Source organism: Drosophila grimshawi, unplaced genomic scaffold (assembly GCF_018153295.1).
Source record: "Drosophila grimshawi isolate 15287-2541.00 unplaced genomic scaffold, ASM1815329v1 contig_848, whole genome shotgun sequence".
Classification (NCBI taxonomy): domain Eukaryota; kingdom Metazoa; phylum Arthropoda; class Insecta; order Diptera; family Drosophilidae; genus Drosophila; species Drosophila grimshawi.
The window spans coordinates 13014615-13028572 of record NW_025063692.1 but is presented as its reverse complement, the minus strand read 5'-3'; the positions used below and the strand labels follow the sequence as shown (position 1 = coordinate 13028572).

Genomic DNA, 13958 nt, shown 5'->3' with positions numbered 1-13958 from the left:
ATATAGATGGTGAAGCTCAAGTTACCAAACATGGAAGGAAGTTGCTAATTACTTAGAATCAAGATTGGTAGAAACAAATTTCCCGTTCCACAGCGGAATAAGCGGTTATAATTATAAGCGTATGAAGCAGTCGCCTACATTCGAATAATGTTCTCCTTTTGTTTTGTTATTTTTATATTTTTTTTATTTTATTGTGGGTGGCTGTGTGTTTGTGTGTCTACAATTATTCGCGGTCAAAGTTTTAATGTAAATATTATTATTTGCTATAGTTGCTATTTTTAGCTGAGCTTATTAGCAACCTACATTGAATCGCGCTTCGAAAACTTGAATAAAATTTGCCATGCTTTAGTTAGCAACTTCCGAACGAAGTCTCTATATATCGAATTATATATGTATATACTGAGCTACCTACTTGAACGAACGGGTCGGATACTTAATATGATAACATTGTTGCATTCACTTTTTTGTTTTTTACCTTTTATAAGCTGGCGGCTGCTGCTGTTGCTGCTGCTGCTGCTCTGTGATAAGATTATAAAGTCGAAAAAATCAAAATCGCCTCTAGTCGCGTGACTCGCCAAGTATGCAAAACGGCAACAATGTGCTACATATTTGAAATGTGTTCCGCCAACAAGTGCTGTTGGTCAGCAGCCGCTTTAAGACGCAGAGCAAGCAAACAGAAATATAGATAGACAGTCGGACAGACAGTCAGACAGACAAATAGACAGACCCCCAAACACTGGCCCAGTTAACAAATAGCAAATGTCAAAGGCGCGTCCTCAAAAGCGTCCTTGTCCTCTCAGTGGATGGCTAGTGTCCTCCCATAGAGATGATGCATACTTTGCGGCGCTATGCATACATTTGTCTGCATATATATAAAAAAAATAATAGAGGCACTCTCACAGGAAATGTTTTGAATTTGTTAGTTTAAGCAACTTGCGAATACGTTCTTAGAAGTGGAAGTAGACGTTAAGCAAAAAGTGAGAATCAAAAAGAAAGAAAAAACAGACTTTCATTCATCGTTTTCAACTTATTTATGCGACCTATTTTATGAAACTGAAAGAAAATTAACGAACAAAATAATGGCACCCTTTCCCAAATGTGCACTTGTAAATAAATGAAAATTATAAATATATAAACGATTTCTATAAAGTGCATAAGTAGTGATTTTATCTATTTCGCTACAAATATCTATGTTTACATATATATATATATATATTTATTTATTTATTTGTTTTTGAAAAGTAGCTAACAAGATAATAGCGCCACTTATACTTTGAAAAGAATTGCAAGAGCAGTACTAAATATAATGTTTGGGGGTTGATAATTTATAATATATGAAAAGTCAACAATGACGCCAACTCTTATCGATGTTATTTATCACTCGATCAGCAGAGTTGCTTCTCCCACTTTCATATATGGTTTTGATATCGATTAACAGTGTTGCTTAACATAATTATTATGGCGGTTATATTTAAATGAGTTATGCTTAAAGTAGTAAAGAGTAGTACTGCTATTGTAGTGCCATAATATGTACACAGCTCACACAGACATAAATACTGAGGATATTTCACAAGGCCAACAGCATTTCGCTAACTAATCTTTCTCCATTTGTTTTGCTTTGTTTTTTCCATGTCGCGTTCATAATAGTCGCGTCGGCAGTCAGTCAGCTTTACGGCAATGCCACCGGGTGTTCTAGTCAACGATAGCCGGGCCAATTCCTCCGATGACATACAAATCGCCCTAGCGCCGCACATCCAAACCTATCTAAGTCAAACCGGACGCCGGCACTCCTGCTGCAGCGTCATGCTGCCGGTGGCCTTTGAGCGAGCAGCCGCCAAATCATGGCTAGATCCCAAATTCGATTCACCTGTGCTCGAGGAGCAGTTCCAAGCCAGCGTTTTTCCACACATTCGCATGCGATACAGGTGAGTGAATGAGCGGCATAATTATCTATTCATGAGTAGTGAATGCATGAATGCATTTGTCTCCGGTTTTATCGCTACCAAAATAAAAAAATCAAAAGAAAATCAAAAGAAATAATTTATATCTGCCTGCTTATGTGAGCAATATGTTATATATTTCTATAGATGTATATATGTATGTAGTAATGTAGTATGTAGTAGACTCGACGGGCGTAACCGGATGCGGAATACTCTGATATCAATGTAATACTAGCTGATAACAGATGGCAATAGAAAAACTCTAAAATTACGGCAGTTGAAGGCTTTCCTGATTTTTGTGGGCGCGACTAAAAGTCGTCGAGTATTTTGAATGCCCCAATTTTTAATGACACTCATATAATGATTAAATGAACAATCAAAAAGGCAGCAAACTAACAGGCTATTCAAAATATCGAAAAAAAATTTAGCATTTTTTTAAATTCATTTCCCATATTTAGAAATTATTTCTAAAAACAAGAAAAAACATTATAGTTTTCAGAACGTTTTTTCTGAGTGTATGACTTTGCAAAGCGGGCAGGCCAAGGTATGATATTCCCGATACCTTTGTGCATGGATTGTCTGCTTCTTGAGAATCCTTGGCTCTGTCTGCTCCTCGGCATGCTCAACCATCTGTGCATCTTTGTCAAGAAAGTCTGACCCGAAATAGCAAATCCTTAAATCATTCCACTAACATGTTGGAAACACAGCCACCCAATGTTTGAATCAACAGACACGCAAATTGCAAACCTTCCGCTGCGTTTTTTTTTATATTTTATTTATTCTATAGTTCATTGCTCGATAGCTCCTCATGACTTGTGTCTAGTTTTTGTCCACTTGCTTGGCCCAAGAACAAAAGCAACCCAATTCATGTGTTCCGGGTATATTGCCTTGATTAACAAAATTAACTTAACAGTCGAAAGCTGCAAAGAGGTTATTGCGTCCAAAGAAAAAAGTTCACGGCAGCTTTTTGTGTCCTTAGCTAACCTTATTTGCTGGTCTTTATTCTCGGCTTATTCACGATTACTATTAAGCATGCGACAGCAATTAGTATGATTGTCCTTTCAGGCCAAGTTGCCAAGCAACTAAAATACTCCACAGACTGCTGCAGTTTGAGAATGAGCAAGGGCAGCAGACCTGTATTTCATTTATGCTATAATATATACTATGCATACATTCTTGGTAGTGGCTGAGTTGATTGAGCCATGTCCGCCTCTCTGTCAGTTTCTATGCAAACCCCATTAATTTTAATTCAAACCCCATTAATTCTAATGTTATTCTGCTACTAACAATTTGGGCAAAAAATAAACTCAACATCAGCCAATTATATCATATTGCTTCTATTCATTCACATTCAGATATTTTTGGAATAAGTTTATATTTTTATCAAATGCGTTTTCTTTATTTGATGGTCGTAAAGCTTATCGATGTTTTTATCATTCGTGCATTTCTATATATGGTTCTTAATATTGATTAAACCATTAATTAGATATATGGTTATATTTAAATGAGACATGCTTATGGGTGAAGACTAGTATGACTGACTATTAGTATCAGGTGAACTCATGTCTGACAGTGCATATAAATCTTCTGATAAATATGCATATTAAGCTTGTCTTAAAGGGTTCTGTCGAATCCTTTAATTGTGTACCGGCTATAGTTATATTTAGGCTAGCTGTGGAGACAATTGTAGTACTTGCAATCCATCATTCGAGAAGCAAACACATAAATATTTGCTCTTCAGTGTCTCATAATTTTCTGATTTGCTTCAGTTGCTACACTCAAAAAAAATGAAATCGCCCTAAAATGGAAATCGTCTAAAAATAAGACAATTATTCTTGTGTTTAGAAATAATATCAAAATAGAAGAAAACATTTTTCTTAAATTATTATTTGCCATAAATCGACAATTCCTAAATTATTTATTTTCCTATAGTTTGTATTATTAAGAAATGCATATCAAATGCAAACCGTGATTCTTATAAAATATTGTCATGCAATTAGCTCTGTCAAAAGCATGGCTGAATTTCTAAAAATCGGCGTGATTTTTTTCTGAGTGTAGTTAACCTGTGTTGGTTTTTCTCTGCTGATTAAATTGATTTGTTTTTCATTCACATTGTAGATTCACATTGTCGTACATTTTACTGTGCTCTGTCGTGTGGTGTGCGTATTTTGTGATCGATGGCGGCTCGGAGGACTTTTGGCGTCCCATCTCAACGTCGTTTTCAATGATGTCACTGGTGACGATAATGGCCATGTGCTTCACACACTGGGAACTGTACAAGCAGCACAGGATCTTGACGTCGGCGTTGACAGCATTAATCCTGTGCAGCGCCTCGCTGGCCTTTCTCACGTACACGGGCAGGGCGTTCAGTCCATTAGGTCACTTTGCCATCTGCCTAGAGATCGTACTGCTCATCTATACAGCGCTGCCCATGCCGCTCTGGCTATGCGCCAGCACTGCAATCTTCTATTCGATAGCCTTCGAGCTTGTCTCCCACATGGTCATCGGGCTGAGTGCTGTGCATAGCACAACAACGGATATAGCTGCCATCACAGGAGAAGGAGAAGGAGGAGCAGGAGTAACAGCTGAAGGTGGCAGCGATCCCAGCCACAAGATACTAATGCTAAGAATCCTGTCGCACTTGAGTGTGCACCTGGTGGGTGTGCATGTGCTGGTCATGAATCTGGTGCGGATGCGCGGCACCTTTATGAAGGTGGGTCAAAATCTGCTGGTTCGCCGCCAGCTGGAAATGGAGAAGCAGCTCAAGGAGAAGATGATACACTCTGTGATGCCGCCCAAGGTGGCTGACATGCTGCTCAACAAGGGCGGCGATCCGAATCAGATACCGGAATCCCATTACATGCGTCCACGCGCCTCCCACGGTGTGAAGTCACTGTTCCGGCCATTTCATATGCACAGCATGGAGGATGTTAGCATCCTGTTCGCCGATATTGTCGGCTTCACGCGGATGTCCTCAACCAAAACGGCCGAGCAGCTTGTCGAGATTCTGAACGATCTCTTCGAACGCTTCGATGACCTCTGCACTCTTAGCGGTTGCGAAAAGATCTCCACCCTGGGTGATTGCTATTATTGCGTATCCGGCTGCCCCGAGCCCCGTGCCGATCACGCCATCTGCTGCGTAGAAATGGGTCTTGGCATGATTGAAGCCATGCGCTGCTTCGATGCTCAGCGCCACGAGGGCGTCAAGATGCGCGTCGGTGTCCACACTGGCACCGTACTCTGCGGCATTCTGGGCACCGGACGCGTCAAGTTCGATGTATGGAGCAACGACGTCAACCTGGCCAATAAGTGAGTATATAAAAATATATATATATGAATACCTATTCATGTACCATCGAAATGCCTACTATCAATATGTGGTGAATATCTCATTCATATACCGTCAACTATGTGGTGAATATCTCATTCATATACCCTCAACTGAACTGAATCCATTAGAAATGGGCAAAAAGTGTAATATGATATAATATGATTGTGTGGTCTCAGAAACTCTTCATTGATTCACAAATACCACATGCTGGCACAATTAGTTATAATTCATCGATAGCCCAATATCCATAAGAATCGATTACCGATTACGCCTGAAAAACTGTCTGCTGCTGTCTGTCTTCTAAAGTACATTAGATATTTAAAACAAAATTCCGACCGATTGTTCTTAAAGAACTACACTTCTCTTGTGTGTGGTTTCCACAGTATCCTATCCGATTCACCAAAGCAGATTTCATCAGTGCATGCAACAACGGTTGGACCATTTTGCATTTAAGTACTCCCATAAATCTTAGAAATATATCTTCTTTTTTTATTATTTAAATATTACATTACATAAATATTATTTTGAATTGTGTCCTTTTTGAATTGTTCGCCCAGAATGGAATCTTCAGGGAAGCCAGAGCAGGTGCACATTTCGCAGGAGACGTCGAGCTTTCTGGGCGACGCATACTACCTTGAAGAGGGAGAGGAGGTCTTTGGTAAGCATCCAGCAGCTGGTCCCGTTCTGGCACTGCCACTGCCACTGCCAATGCTAATGCTTATATTTATGTTTCAGGTCATCGCACCTACTTTGTGGTTGGGCGCCGTCGGGACATATCGCGCACCAATAGCTTGAGGTCGTGCATAACGGTTACTGCCCCTGGCGTCAGTTCGCTTATGCTACCTGGAGCAGGAGCAGGAGCAGGTGGTCATGGCGGGCTTGCATCGTTATCGCAGAGTGCGACGAGCATATCGGTGGTGCATTCACATGTGCCACCCGCCTCGCCAGTGGGTCAGCTGTCCAACTCGCTGAAGTCCTCGCCGGTGCTCTCAATGCGGCCACGCCTCACCTCGCTGAGCATTAAGCAGCGCAACAAGTCCCAGTCGCACAGCCGCAACCGAGATGTGGAGCGCGGCATTATAAATCCAATTGCCACTGGTATACCGCCGGTGATTGTGGTGCGCGAGAGGCCCAAGATTATTATAACGACCAAATCGCTGCCGGACAGCCTTGATTCCGATGAACAGCAGCCAGCCATGGAGCAGCAAAAGGAACAGCAGCAGCAACAGTCCGGAACACGTTCCAATTTCAAGCTCAAAGTGCTAAAAATAACCAAGTTTCTGAAACTGAATCCAAGTCGCAAGGATAAAGTAGAGGGCCCCGATAAGAAGCCAATCCGCACGAACTCAAGTTGCTTGCCAGCGCCCGGCGATGAAACGGTGGCATTCATTGAGCCAGCTGCAGCGCCAGTCTTGAACGGCTGCGGCTATCAACAGCTGCCCGTCCTGGTCGAGACGACGTGCAGCACACGGTTGGGCAGCACCCAAAAGCTGGACATACCCATGTCGCGGCCAGTGCTGCATCACGCGGCCACTTCGACGGCCCTCTCCAGCAATAATATCCTGCGATCCCCCGATGCCAATGCGGCAGCGACATCTGGACACACGGCCAGCGGCGTCGGTATTGGTGGCAGCTGCTGCTCACCGGGCCAGTATTCCATGTACGATGACATCATCGATGTGCGCTCCTACATCAGCCAGTCGCGCAGCGACATATCTCCCTTTGGCCGGACGGGCAGCTATCGATCCCAATGCGGCCGTCAGTCAGCGGCTCCATCGGTCGGTCAATCCGTGGAGCAATCACCCTTGCCACGCCCGCGCGCCTCAACACTCTCAGTGGGACGAGCACCACTCGGCACTGAGCCCAGCACCAGTGCCAATGCCAATGCCAATGCCAATCCTACGTCCAGTGGCAATCCTTGCTGCTTGCCAGCACCCGCACCTGGCGCCAGTGCAACGTATACGCATTCGCGTAACTCGAGCATTTGGCCGGATGGCTTGAGCATCTGCCCGTCGGCGACGTCGCGCAAGGATTCGGGGATTAAGAGTAATTCGCGACGCAGCTCGATACAGCAGCAGATCTATGCGCTGAATCAGTCGGCGATTAGCCAGCATCGCGTCTCCGGCTACTTTACCAGCTCCACGTCAAGCATTTCGAATCTTGGGGAGGCGGGGGCGTTGCCGTTTCCATTGCCACCGCCACCGCCAGCAGCGGCATCGATGGCGCCGCAGATGGTTGATCCGCTGGCCGCATGCCTGCAGCAGCTGCGCAAACAATCCGATCTGCAACTGATACGCTGTGTGCGAGACAACGATCTCTCGCAGCGCAGCTATCTGGTTAAGCCGCCGTTGCACGGCTTCAGCTTGTACTTTGAGTCGCGTGAGCTGGAGAACGACTTCCGGTCCAAGGCGCATCGTTTTGGCAGCGAGAACGAGACGGAGGGGCCGCCGACACTGGCCACGCCCCGCTACAACACATACATTGACATCTTTGTGGGCATCGCTGTCTATCTGTGCATATCGATATCGCTCTTCCTGATGACCCAGAACACGGTGACGCCCAGCTTTCGCCTGTGGGTGACGCTCTTCTCCTGCTTCACAGCCATCCAGGTCTTTGCGCTCTTCCTCTTCACGCGCCAAATGTGCCGCCGCCATGGCACCCGTACGCGCTCCAAGTCCGCTGCCAGTGCAAGTGGTGGCAACAGCGATGTGGCAGCTGCAGCCGCAGTCGCAGCAGCAGCAGTTGCTGCAGCTGCTTCTGATACGCAGGTGCCCGTGCAGCAGGAGCAGGACCAGGAACAGGAGCTCGAACATTTTGAATCATGCGCGGATCGCATCTTCGAGGCAATATCCAGCTGGTATCCCTGGCACATCTGTTTGGCCGTACTCATGGCCATGCCCGTCGTCCTGATCATCGCCAACTTTCTGCTGCTCGATCTCACACAACTGGAGGCATTCGAGTATCATTACGGATTCCTGATCTTCGTCTGCATCGTGCACTTCTGCAATTTTACGCAGCTCAATTGTTGGATGCGCAACGTATTGGCCTTAATGGCCGCTCTTTGTTTCGTTGGCATCGCCGTCTCGCAGCTGACCGTCTACTCCAGACGGTCGGTGAGTGACGCGGATCAGGAACTGGAGCCGGATCTGAGCAGCACGGCGGCAGCGTCATTCATCTTTGAGGAGATCAAATGGTTTGATGACTACCACGTTGAGATCTATTTGGATCTGTTGCTGATACTGGTGCTGGTCTGGTTTCTCAATCGTGAATTCGAGATCGGCTATCGGCTGACCTTCTATGGCAATGCACGCGCCAACCAGGACAAAATACGTGTGCAGAACATGAAGAACCAGGCGGATCTGCTCCTCCATAATATCATACCCAAGCATGTAGCTGAGCATCTCAAGAATACGGCCAAGTACTCGGAAAATCATCACAACATCGCCATCATCTTTGCGTCCATTATCAACTTCAATGAGATGTACGAGGAGAGTTACCTGGGCGGCAAGGAGTTTCTCCGTGTGCTGAACGAGCTCATTGGCGACTTTGATGAGCTGCTATCGATGCCGAAGTTTCGTGCTGTCGAAAAGATTAAGACGATCGGATCCACTTTTATGGCTGCCAGCGGCTTGGATCCATCGCATCGGGGCACCGGCGATGAGCACATCCACACCCTAATGGAGTTTGCCATCGAAATTCAGCGGGTAGTTAATGAGTTCAACAACCATCTGCTCAACTTCAAGCTGATCCTGCGCATTGGCATGAATATTGGCGATGTGGCTGCCGGGGTTATTGGCACCAGCAAACTCTACTACGATATTTGGGGCGATGCTGTCAATGTGGCCTCCCGCATGGATACAACGGGTCTGCCCAATCGCATACAGGTTGGCAAGGATTGCCTGCCCTTTCTATCCCCCTTGTATGAGTTCAAGTCGCGTGGCTTCGTTCCCGTCAAGGGCAAGGACGATATGGAGGTGTTTATCTTTACCGGACGTCAGTCGCAGCCGGAGGAGGAGCAGGAGGAGCAGCCCACCCTTAACGCAGAACTAAATAAAAACAAATGTGAAGATAACGAGGAGGAACAGCAAAAGTTGCAACAAAATGAGACCGAAGAAAATAATAGGGATGACGAGAATGCTGACGATGATAATGTCGATGATGTCAATGATGCCGACGATGCCGATAATGATGATGATGATGATGACGTTGATGATGATGTCAATGATGATGATGATGATGATGAATGCGACATACACTCCAGCGAAACAACAACGTTGTTCAAGTCACAGGAATCGTTGAATACAACACACTCGAATGGCGGCAGCCACTTTAATGCAGCAAACACAGCTGACACAAACAAAGTCAAATCAAATCGAAATCAAATCAAATCAACTTAAATTGTGGCTTGAAGCACTTGGAAAATGGTTTCAAAGTTGCATTTACTGACTGAACAAAATGTTGGCCAAAACAGTAGCAGTAGCATTATCAGTTGCCACTGAAATATGTTCTTGGCGTGTTGAGATTATGTTGAATATCTATGTATATCGTCTGTACATTGTACATATATATAAATATTCATGAATAACATAGATCTGGATTGAGCAATGTGTATGTTTAACTTGCATTAGCCACTTATTTAACAGTTAACTAACAAAAAGAACAAGATCGACATACATATTTTAACTGTATGCTTGTTTGTAAGTGTTGTATTTTTATTTAATCTTTTTTTTATTATTCTAAGAATGTATTTTAATTGTAGCTTAATTTATTACTGTATAAATAAATTGCCAATAATTTAGCACACACTAAACTAATGGAAATCTGTGGCTTTAAATGTATTAAATGTGTCTCCTCAGACTTAAGCTATAAAAAAGTTAGACCTAATTTTTTTTTTTTTTAATATAATTGCTGAAATTTTAACTATGTATGTATGTAATCGCATTACATCAAACTAACCGAAACAGTAAAAATATTATAAAAAGTTGTCAATAAGAGACGACAACCAAGAAAGAGAAATTTAATGTGTTACATGTATTATTGTTGTTATCATTAATGGTGTTATTGTCTTTCGTAAGACATGTGCAACAGCATAAATGTAGAAAAATAAAACGTATATATATATATATATATATACACAACAAAGTCGAGAGGGCATGCATAGGAGTTAGCCTGAACCCAAGTCTTGGGAAATGGAATATAAATTATGGACAGAGAGCAGCTGCAAATGGAAATGCTTCCTTCTGCCTGTTTCAAACATTTTTGCACAACAGTATACGCTTATAATAAAAAATATATGAACTAACAAGTATGCACTAGTCGAGAGGGCTCGACTAGAAGATACCCTGAACGCAATTCTCCACCTATCATAATTGTAATTGTAAATATGCATAAATAGATATGTTTTCTTCCGTGTTTCTTGTCGGTAACATTAATGGAATCTTAACAGTTGGTCAATATTTACATTCCCAAAAATAGCTATATTGTGGCATTTATTCTTATTGATAAGCGATTTTCATCGTTATCATGAAAACGGGGTAAATCATCGAAAATAAAACTATATCTGCGTTTGGTATACAAAAACCAACATTCCAATTCTGATGATATCTACACTTTATCACCTTACAGTCAGGCCTAGCGATAAAGTCTCGCACATACTGCACTTTTGTATATTTTGTATCTGAGCAATGAACTATGCGCTCATCGCAACATAATTAAATCAAACTGAAATGAAACAACTTTTTTTCGATTTTATGTATTTTTCTCTAAGCTAAGCTGCTTACAACAATATTTGGAGAAAACTGAAGAATCTTAAAATGAAACGCTGTAATCTATGGACCCTCTTGTATTTTTATATATGTATTTTATGTGTGTATCAAGTAAAACAAAATTATTTTCTACTAATTTATTGAACTATACTATATAAACTAAATATATATATATGTATACATATACACTTACCAATTGCATACATATACGTAAGCAGATATTGAGCCGAAATTGAAAATATTGTTAGCCATTTTAAAACAATTTCTGTTTTTTTTTTAATAAAAACACAAAACATGGTAAATCAAATCCCAAACCAACAAAAATTTAAACATAAAAGAAATGAAAATACAAATCTAGATACATCATTTGGAGGTGTTAGCAAAATAATTATACTAATGATATTTTATATTGTTGTCTACTCTTAAATGTAATTGTTTCAATGTTAAGCAATGCCGATGTTGCCACTACAATTATTGCCCAGTTGTCCAATATAGTCTAAACTGGAGACAACCAAACAAAAATCTGTTCTAGCGTTTTTTTTTTGTTTTTTTTTTTTGTAGCAAAAATGTATTAAAATATATTTGTAAAGTAAAAATAAACCACTGCAGTGTCTATGTATGAATGTATACTCTAGCACAAATTTACTGTACATTGGGCGGAAATTCCTCGACCATTCAACAAACAAGTCATCAATGTACAATTTAAATGTGGTGACTCCAGCTCTAAGACTGTGCAAGGACTTGTGGAGGCAGACATTTTTACCAATCTCCGGAGAGGGTTATTAGAATCTACATTCCAAATTTGGGAACTCTAATGCTAGCTATAAGATTTCGCAATTCCTTATGGGCGTTGGCCGATATTGTGAAAGATGGAAGATGTTACCAGTGGTATGTCTTTCAAATTTGGTGAATACAGCTTAAAAAAGATTTTAACATGAGTTTCCAGATAGAATCGTGTTTCCAACTTTGAACGCAGATCTCATATTATAATTTTAACATGCACTTCGAGTTCAAGAAGCGCTTCCAACTTTGAATGCAATTCTCATATAGAGATCAAACATGAGTTTCAAGCTAGAATCGCGTTCCCAACAATGAATCCTGAATTTCACAACATTTACGAATCCTTGCAACGCCTGAGCTCAGTCACAGGTGTAGTCCAGCGGCACCAGCGATAAAGATGAGGCTAGTCTTGAAAATAAACAGGCGACGCAAGAATCAAATCCTGACTGCTAGAAGCGATAGTCGGACAGAAGTAAGCCCAGAATTTGTGCCTCGACCGAGTTAGCCTAGCTGATATCCGGGATATCCGAACCGATATCAGCTCCTGCTGATAGTAATGAGATCAATATGAGTGCAGGTTTTCAACTAAGAACTTGGGTGTTTCTTATCCGATCTTGATGCACTTTGTACATTTGATCAATGATATGTCAAGTGGAAGGCTCTGTTTTTAAAATTGTGGCTTTTGAACTGCTTGACTACGAGATATCGTGACTGTTCAGCAAATAAGCGTTGTAAGTATTTTTTGAAGTTCAGGGAACTTAAGCCCAATTTTTATACCACCCCGTTTAACACCTAACTTCTATGTTCAACGAGGTCTGCCTGTAATTCAGACGCTGTCGATCGACAATAGATACCAGAACATTGAGAGTCTCACCTGAAGTACAAAAAAACCAATGTGAAAATCAGACGTAACCAATTGTGGAATATTCTGATAACAGTGTAATGCCCGTTTATCACAGATGGCAAGCGGAAGTGGGGCAGCAGTAGCAGTCGGGTGTGCCCCGACAAGTTGGTGAATCTGCCCCAAAAATTATTGGTTCTTGATGTGGGCGTGACCGGTTGATTTGTTTCGCTCTTTAAATGGTGTTATCAGTAATCCACCAGTCTAATTTAGCGACTCTAGCTTTGTGTGAGATATACGATTTTATCGATTTACACCAGCGTATCCATACAATTTTGTTACTGATACTTGAAGGCGATATTTTCGGTATCAGAGTATAAAAGTACGTTCAACCAGTCTAAAAGTTGAATTAGTCATAGCAATGCAACATAATCAGAGAGGGTGTCATAATTTTCCGACTGTACCTTTAAAATTGTGGGAGATATGTGGCTTTATCGATGAACGAACATCGATTTTATCTATTTCCAATCCTCCTAGTGGACGTGGCACAGTAATTTTAACTTATTGTCTGACGCAGATCAGAGTATATATATATATATGTATATGTATATCAGTATCTAAGTTATAAGGCTCTAACCTTAAGGATTTCGAAGCTGGTTGCGTTCATACAGACGGACAGACAGCATGACGGCATTATACAAATCCAATATACTCTGGATATCTTCGGTATCAGATTATGAAATGTTCCAAGTTTTTCTTAATATCTGAAAGGACCTCCTATTGCCATTCAGTTAACAAGGCCGTTTTTTTTTTCTTCCTTACTGCAACATTGCGCTCTTCTCTTCTAGACCTCCCAGCTTGCTAGTGATTTGGAGAGCAAAGTCATCAGTGCTTAAATATTCTTTAACGACACTGAGTATAATTGTTTCTTCACATTCTCCAGAATCTGAACATTGCTTTGCGCAAATCAAGTAATAAATCTTGAAGTCGTCGTTGCATTTTTCCCCAAATTTTAATAAAAATCACTGCAAAGCTGATATCAAATCAAATCTAAATTACAATCTATATAATAATTTAAACTGCAAAAATCTCGACCAAAAACACCGAATAACGTAACTATACGCGATAAGCATGAAGTGTATAAATCATTTTTCGTACAATAATAATACATTGCCACACGAGACTATTTTCTCTGATTGGTATAAGTCGTTGTTGTTGTTGATTTTGCTGTATAAAAGTCATTTTTTATAATCACAATAATTACAAACGCAAAACGTGCATCCCATATTTAATTGCATTTG

General features: G+C 41.6%; 1 protein-coding gene across 1 annotated transcript in view; it reads left to right on the top strand.

Annotated features, from left to right (window-relative positions):
• The window catches only part of LOC6565535 (adenylate cyclase type 9), a 42689-nt gene extending 32732 nt beyond the window's left edge, over positions 1–9957 (top strand). Inside the window, exons 3-6 of the mRNA XM_001992648.3 lie at positions 1648–1925; positions 4059–5249; positions 5829–5929; positions 6007–9957. Coding sequence (XP_001992684.2) covers positions 1648–1925; positions 4059–5249; positions 5829–5929; positions 6007–9668 — 5232 coding nt within the window. The 3' untranslated portion in view covers positions 9669–9957. The remainder of the gene's footprint in view (positions 1–1647; positions 1926–4058; positions 5250–5828; positions 5930–6006) is intronic.
• Positions 9958–13958: the final 4001 nt, after the last annotated feature.